At 44.4% G+C, this 8482-nt stretch overlaps 1 protein-coding gene across 1 annotated transcript; it reads left to right on the top strand.

The window, feature by feature from the left end:
• Positions 1 to 5934: 5934 nt before the first annotated feature.
• On the top strand, positions 5935 to 8269 carry LOC124660351 (ras-related protein Rab2BV-like). The gene is made up of 2 exons (XM_047198155.1): positions 5935 to 6148; positions 7481 to 8269. The coding sequence occupies exons 1-2, from the start codon at positions 5984 to 5986 to the stop codon at positions 7961 to 7963; spliced, it is 648 nt and encodes a 215-aa protein (XP_047054111.1). The 5' UTR covers positions 5935 to 5983; the 3' UTR covers positions 7964 to 8269.
• The last annotated feature ends 213 nt before the right edge of the window (positions 8270 to 8482 follow it).

The raw sequence follows: 8482 nt of genomic DNA on the forward strand, positions 1-8482 counted from the left end.
TTAGTAGTATCTTGGGCTTCCGAATCTTCTTATTCTTCGGGTAATGGGCCTTCAGTAAACCCCGGGTACCTTCTTCGGCAGGCCCATTGGGTATGCCTATTTCAGCCACCCCATTTGACTGAGGTGAGTAGGGAGGCGTCCTCTCATGGATTATACCATGCTCCGCACAAAATGAGTCAAACTCATTGGAGAAATACTCTCCACCACGATCAGACCTAAGTCGCTTGATCTTTCGTTCAAGTTGATTTTCTGTTTCAGCTTTATAGATTTTTAAGAAACTTAATTCCTCATCTTTCGATTTCAGAAGATACACATAACAATATCTAGTTGAGTCATCAATCAACGTCATGAAGTATTTCTTTCCACCTTTTGTAAGCACACCATTCATCTCGCAAATATCTGAATGTATTAGTTCTAGAGGTGCCAAATTTCTTACCTCCGCAGCCGTATGAGACTTGCGAGGTTGCTTAGCTTGAACACACACTTGACACTTAGAACCCTTTACATTAGTAAAACTCGGAATTAAATTCAGTTTAGCTAGCCGCGTCATACAACCAAAATTAACATGACAAAGACGTGAATGCCAAACATTTGTCTCAATGTTGGTGCAAATATGATTAACAACTTTATTACAAACGTCTGACAGGGATAGGCGGAACAGACCTCCGCACTCATAGCCTTTACCAACAAAGGTTCCAAATTTTGACACAACAAATTTATTGGACTCAAACACAATCTTGTAGCCATCACGACTACGAAGCGATCCGCTAACAAGATTTTTATTGATAGAAGGGACATGATGCACGTTCTTCAGGCGCACGATCTTCCCCGAAGTGAACTTCAGATCGACCGTACCAACACCACGAACAGTAGCATGCGAGCCGTTGCCCATCAACACGGTTGAAGTCCCTGCGACCTGATAAGAAGAGAACATGGAGATATCAAGCACAAACGTGTACATTGGCACTCGTGTCAATCCACCATTCAGGAGAATGACATATTGAAAGGACAAGAGGAAATATACCATACCCAAGCATCCTTCATCTCGGTGTCTCCAATGACAACATTGGCCGTCTTGCCGCCCTTTCCTTGTCGACGCTTGTCAAAGCGGTTTGGGCAATTGGGAGCCCAATGATCAGGATCACCACATACGTGGCATACTCCTTTCTTCTTATCGGTCTTCCTTTTGAAATTGGTAGACTGTGAGGCCTTGTTCTTCCCATCAAATTTTCCTTTGCCATCATACTTGTTCTTGTTCTTGGACTTGTAGGATTGGAAGTTCTTCTTCTGTACCAAGTTGGCACTAGAACCTCCCTCAACACCTCGAGCACGTGTGTCTTTTGCCCTTGCCTTTTCTTCCACGTCAAGAGACCCAATGAGATCCATAGTGGAGAACTCTTGTCTCTTGTGCTTCAGAGAGGTAGCAAAATTCCTCCATGAAGGAGGAAGCTTGGCAATGATACCTCCGGCAATAAACTTGTCCCAAGCAACACACAAGTGAACCGCTCAAGTTCCTTAGCAATGGACCGTATCTCATGAGCCTCGCTCAACGATGGAGCGCTCATTAGTCATCTTGAAGTCATAAAATTGTTCCATGACATACGGCTTCACTCGCCCGCATCCGAGACCCCAAACTTGGCCTCGATTGCGTCCCACATATCCTTGCCCGTAGAGATGGACAAATACGAGTCAACAATGTTCTCGCCAAGAACGCCGATGATAGCACCCCTCGAAGGGTGTCGGCATCCTCAAAAGCTTTCTCCTCGAGGGGAGTAAGCTCTCCTTCAGGCTTGCCCTTAGTGGCGTCAAAGCATCTCATGGTTGTAAGCCAGAGAATAGCTCTCGCACGCCACCTCTTTTAATTCACGCCCTCGAAAGGAGGAGGCTTAAGAGATGAAGCAAAGCTAACCGGGGAATAATGCCTATAAGGTTTTTGGATTGTTGAATATATTAGCAATTTTCCCCATGATTTAATCAAATAAAACATTGGATAAAACATGACTAAAAAGTTTGAGATTAAACTAGTCATGCAAATCACCATAGAGTAAAGGAGAAACATGTCTAAACTGATTGAGAAGAGCAATACGTTTGCTGACAATGAACCTGAAGTTGTTGCTAGGAGAAGAAAGAGGATAATGATCTCATACAAGGAAGGCAAGAACACTTACGGTCCAGAAGAGGAACCAGCGTTGCCGTTGTCGCTGTTGAGAGCCATGTCGCTGAAGAGGTTGTCGATGTCGGGGAAGAAGTCGTCGTTGGGGAAGTAGTCGTCGGCCTCCGTGTCGATGTTGAAGCCAGCAGTCGCGCTAGAACGCTCCCCAAAAACCTTATCGCCTCTCTCCCGTACAGGATCACAAGAGACGGGGTTCCGGAGGCCTGCTGTCCCGTCCAGCGGTGCACGCCGATAGACGGGATGGAGAAGTCTTGAGCGGCGGCGCAAAGCTCTGGAACCGAGTGGTAGGCGCATATGGTGTTGTGTCTCGTCGTGTGTCTCTGTTGAGGAGCGACCTCTTTTTATAGGCACAGAGAGAGGAGCTGAACAGGCCACGCGAGGAGATGAAACGAAGGGCCAGGGAGGTGAACCGAACAGGCAGCAACCGAAGCTGAACAGCCTACGTATTCAAAACCCACTGAAAAACGGTTTCAGTTTCTAGCGTCTGTTCATATACCCGTTCATGAGTGGCAAAAAGAAAGAGAGAGAGGCTCTCGGCTCGAGGCATTCCCGCAACCCGCGGCGCGGCGCGGCGCGGCGCGGCGCGGCGCGACGTGTCGTGTCGTGACGAGGCGAGCGAGCGGCGGCGTCGTCGGAGGAGGAGCGCGCGTGTGGTCAGCTCCTATTTCCTCCTATTATTTCTCTCATACAAATGGTATGAAGAACTCTCCTTATAAGCTGCTCCAACTCTTCTTCAACTAGCAATGTGGGACTAAACTTTTGTCCCACCCCTGCCATGCATGAATGGGCCATGTGGGCCTCTAGGATTTATTAGGAATTTCTGGAATATTTATTGTATTGGTCCAATATGGGCCAAAATTCAGGCAGCTCACAAGATCTAAACATGATAGCACAAGAGGAGAAGACAACCATCTAGCTACTGCCATGGACCCATAGTCCAAGGATGAACTACTCACGCATCAATCCGGAGGCGGGCATGATGATGTAGAGTCCTCCGGTGATGATTCCCCTCTCCGGCAGGGTGCCGGAGGCGATCTCCAGAATCCCCCGAGATGGGATTGGCGGCGGCGGCGTCTCTGGAACTTTTCTCGTATCGTGGCTCTCGGTAATAGGGTTTTCGCGACGAAAAGATTATATAGGCGAAGGGGCAGAGTCGGGGGACGCTCGAGGGGCCCACCCCATAGGGCGGCGCGGCCAGGGGTGGGGCCACGTCCCCCTAGGGTGTGGCCGCCTCGTCGCCCCTCTTCGTCTCCTCTTCGGACTTCTGGAAGGCTCCGTGGAAAATAAGACCGTGGACTTTTGTTTCGTCCAATTCCGAGAATATTTCCTGTGTAGGATTTCTAAAACCAAAAACAGCAGAAAACAGGAACTGGCGCTTCGGCATCTTGTTAATAGGTTAGTGCCGGAAAATGCATTAAAATGATGTAAAGTGTATATAAAACATGTGAGTATTGTCGTATAACTAGCATGGAACATAAGAATATAGATACGTTTGAGACGTATCACTTACTCCAACCTCTGTGTTGCTGTTGAAAAAAGTGGTGGGGCCAGCTCGGTAAGAGAGGATGTGCAACATACAAAAACTAACTGATGACGACCAAAATGACCGTCGGGGTAGCCGGCCTAGGCTCCACCACATGATCCAATCAACCCCCAGACAATGTATGTATTAATGGCCTGGTTTGCCTAGGGTGTGGTTCAAGAATGTTGGTGGTTGTCTTTTGGATAAATATCCAGTGCGTTGCTACAGATCGAGATATTTGTCTTTTATCAAGAAACACAAATATTTTACGCTTTTCTTTCTCAAACTTGTGTGTTTTCGTGTACGTAATGTTTCATGTTCCGTCTATAGTTCTGTTTCTATACCATGCAACAAATACAATGGTTCAACAACCTAGCTCTCAGCAATTGTTACTGTTTCTTACTAAACCATGGTGGGTGTCAAGTTGTAAAAGAAATCAAAACTAGGGACCATGATTTTGAAATTAAATTAGCCTATCATACAATATATTAAAGCTGAAGCCATTTGGTTGCATGAGAGTGTTTCACTGTAGATGTTCACTTTCTTCCAATCAGTACTCACCATGTAGCCTATGCTTTTTATTTTCTTTTTAAAAGCTGACTCTATTTGCTGGAGCTCTCCAATTCACTGTTTATTTTTCCATATGAAAGTAACCTCAATGAATAGTGATAGTGCGCTGAACAGTTCCTCGATGAACAATAACATCATGCTACTATAATTCATATTGATATACAATACAACTACGTTATTTTGGGTGGCACTTACCTGATATTTCATTTGACGTTAAATCTTTAACATAGTTCTTCATTATATCGTAATTATTTTTTCCCAATCGGTAACATAATTATTTTCATCCAATGAGTGACCACGCCAACTTTTTGACATAACATATCGGCCCCCCGGTACTTACCTTCCAGCACTGACTTTTTTTGACATCGCTTTTTTTCAATTATTCGATGGTAGTTCTTCCACTCACTTTTCTGGCCGTAATTTTTCCACAGTAGTTAACCCATAGTAGTTCGTCGACAGTAACATTAATTCACCAACAATATTCTCCCTATTCTTTAGCCATAAGTTTTCGAGATAACTTCCAGCATAATTTCCCACCATTAGGTACCCCCACATTGTTATCTTTCTTTTCTTTGATAGTAGTTCTTCGAAACATTTTCCTTACATAATTTTACCACAGTAACATTGACAATGAATTGTCAACTTCTTGGACAGTAATTTTTCAACATAGATCTGCCACCGAGACTGATTATTTGACACTAATCCTTCATCAGCGCACCGGTAATTATTCAAGACAAATCTTTAGCCTCAATAGTAATGTCCTTATGGTAATTATTTGATACTCCATGTGTCCCAAAATATAAGGCGTCTAAAGATTGATCAAAAGTCAAACTTTACTAAATTTGAATCAAATATTTAGAAAAATATATTTACATCTACAATATCGAATGGACATATTAAGAAAATATACTTTATGGTGAATCTATTTATGTTGATTCAGTACTGTAAATATTTATATTTTTATGTATAAACTTGATCAAACTTAAAAAACCTTGACTTTTGACTAATCCTTATGCGCCTTACATTTTGGGACGGATGAAGTAGTAATTTTTCTACGACGACTAATCCTTCAACGGTAACTATGAGACAACAACAAATGCGAAAAAAAATCAGCCACACAAGTTAATTTTGCAAAATTTATCACGTGCACGTCCCTATGCACATACAGCCACCATAAACTAAAAAGATAGCTCCTAAGAACTAATGCTGACTACACATTGTACATGATCGACACCACGGGCCGACCTGGTCAGGCCTACGCAGGCTCTGATGAGAGAGCAGGCCACACGGCTGATTAAGCGTCGTTCGCATCCTCCAAGCCCACGAGCCGAACCAGCCAAAGACTCGCGTGTCCACCGACCACGCACACGGCACACATTCCCATTCCCAAGATCTCGTCGGATCTGACAGCACGGGCGGCGACGAAAAGAAACGAAACGCCAGCCGTCGATCGGCTGGCCTCGAGATAGCAAATGACAATCCGCTCGCCAAAGCCGGGGCCAGCTCAGCGCGAGATCCCCATTCCTTTCCTTCCACCAGTTTCCTGGCGGTTCCTTTCTCGGATCTGCCTCTGCCTGCCCCCACCTCCCACCGCCAGGCGATCTCCCTCCCGTTCGTCCGCGTCGCATCCTCGTCAGGAGGAGGAGGAGAGATTTCTCTCGGTCCTGCTGATCGGCTCATTGGCCCGGTGATCGGGTGAGGGGGAAGGGGAGGCGGCCATGGCGCACCGGGTGGACAACGAGTACGACTACCTCTTCAAGATCGTGCTCATCGGCGACTCCGGCGTCGGCAAGTCCAACATCCTCTCCCGCTTCACCCGCAACGAGTTCTGCCTCGAGTCCAAGTCCACCATCGGCGTCGAGTTCGCCACACGGACCCTACAGGTCAGACCACTCCCCCCGCGATCTCACCTCCATCGTCGCTGTTTCTTAGTTGGTTCCGCCGACGTACGAGATACGGCTAAATTTGCGCATGATGTGAATTGCTGAAAATGCTGTCCGTGGCGTCGTTCAAACCTAGCACGGGAGAATTTGCGGGTTGGCCTGTTGAACAGGGCATTTGGTTGAATTTTCAGTACAATGTTGTCACGGTCTTCTACTCTTCTGGGTAGCACGGGAGATCTAGGTGAATGAGTAAATGGTTGTGTGGTAAAGGCCACAGGACGCCTAGCATAGGTCAATGCTTTTCCGGTGGCATGGCTGAGCTGACAATCTATACCGTACATTTTTGGTTGCATGACACTGACGCGACATGATGATGCCGTGAAATTCCAAATATATGCTTTCTTAAGGCCTTTTTGCGTTTTGATAAATAAAAATGATTCTTATCCGTTGTGGGCATGATTTCAGTTTTCTCTTTAAGAAGATAATACTGGATAATCTTGTCATTGCGTTATTATTCAGAAATTAAAGGTAACTGTACCATTAGTACTTGCTTATTGCCTTATCATTATCATGTTTGCGTTGCACTTGAACGGAATAATATGTAATAATATCGGTAACATCGATTGACGTCTCACCGTATGCGAGAGCAGAGTCTTGGCCCGGGAGCTGTTTGATTCACAAGCCTTGCATCAAGAAGTAGTGCTGGGTAAACTAACATTGATTGGTACAACAGGTACCTTCTTTTGAATAGTACTATTACGGTACTGAGCAGCACCATTTGACCAGCATTACAAATCATGTGCAATTTGCCACGACGGTGGAAATGACATTTCTCTGTCTCTTCTCCTTGGTTGATTTACTGAATAACTGTGTGTAGCTCATTATCTCAGGTGATCTTCCTTAAAATCGTAGCAAAAAGGTGTTATCCCTATACTTCTATTTTGAGCAAATATCATAAGTACTTGTCAAGTACATCCCCATGTTTTTATAAGCAGTAGTACATATTGTCATCTGTTTTAGTAAATGAACTTCAGCAAAAAAGAAAAAAAATGTAGTAAGAGAATTCACTTGCTTCCTGTAACTTTTCAACCAGGATATAGCAATAACTGGAGATTTAGTACATTTGTATCCTTCCCTTGATATGTGCTCTGATGATATCCTGAGAACACTTGTTTGCATACTGACATTATTGCAATGTAAACAAACATTCAGAAGGGTTAATGTACATCTTAGTATTAGAATAGTACTCATTTCCTGTTGGTGCCCTATACTGCGATAAAAGCCATATGTATCTAGTGCAGCTCAGCAAAAGTTTAATTTGTTTTGATACAGATAGAAGGGAAAACTGTGAAGGCGCAGATATGGGACACAGCGGGTCAGGAGAGATACCGTGCAATTACTAGTGCTTATTACAGGGGTGCTGTTGGAGCTCTCCTAGTCTTTGACATAACAAAGAGGCAGACCTTTGATAATGTTCAAAGGTGGCTCCGCGAACTCCGGGATCATGCAGATGCCAACATAGTTGTCATGATGGTCGGGAATAAGTCAGACTTGAACCACTTAAGATCAGTCCCTGAGGAAGACAGCAAAGAATTTTCTGAGAAAGAAGGCCTTTCGTTCCTTGAGACATCTGCAATGGAGGCAATCAATGTTGAGAAGGCATTCCACACTGTATTGAGTGAAATTCACCAGATTGTCAGCAAAAAAGCACTTGCTGCTCAGGAGTCGGCTGCGAATGGGCGTTCGATGCAAGGAACTACTATTAACGTTGCTGAACCATCCGCCAACACGAAAGGTTCTTGCTGTTCCAGTTGAAGAGTTCGTTCGGCTGGAAGTGATCTTTGGAAACGTTTGTTTCTGCAGAGACCACCTGGACCATGACATATTAGGCTGTAGCTTGGTTTCAGATATTCTTCTTTCTCATCCTGATGCCCATGACTGGTAATTCCTATCGGAAGAAAACCTTTTACCATACTCTATAACCTGCCTCCATCAAATCATTCTCATTCTGTATCTTACTTTTAACTATCATCGATTTCACTTGTACACTCAGAAATCGAACAACATGTTGTAACAATGATTATTTCCTCTTAACGACAATAATAATTGTTCATGATATTAGTATGATGTTGAATTTCGTTACAATGGCACGCACTGATGACGTGTCTGGGAATTTTCTACGCCTTTTTACATTTTTTTTTGCCTTGAAAGGGTGCAAAATTTAGCTGATGATCAAACGATTTCCATGCAAGTTGGGATTAGAAGCTATGGCGAACGCACAGCCCACTTTTGGCTGGGTGCTTGAGAAATTCTCGACTTATCATCGATCAAAAC

The sequence above is a fragment of the Lolium rigidum genome, chromosome 6 (assembly GCF_022539505.1).
Source record: "Lolium rigidum isolate FL_2022 chromosome 6, APGP_CSIRO_Lrig_0.1, whole genome shotgun sequence".
In the NCBI taxonomy this organism is placed as follows: domain Eukaryota; kingdom Viridiplantae; phylum Streptophyta; class Magnoliopsida; order Poales; family Poaceae; genus Lolium; species Lolium rigidum.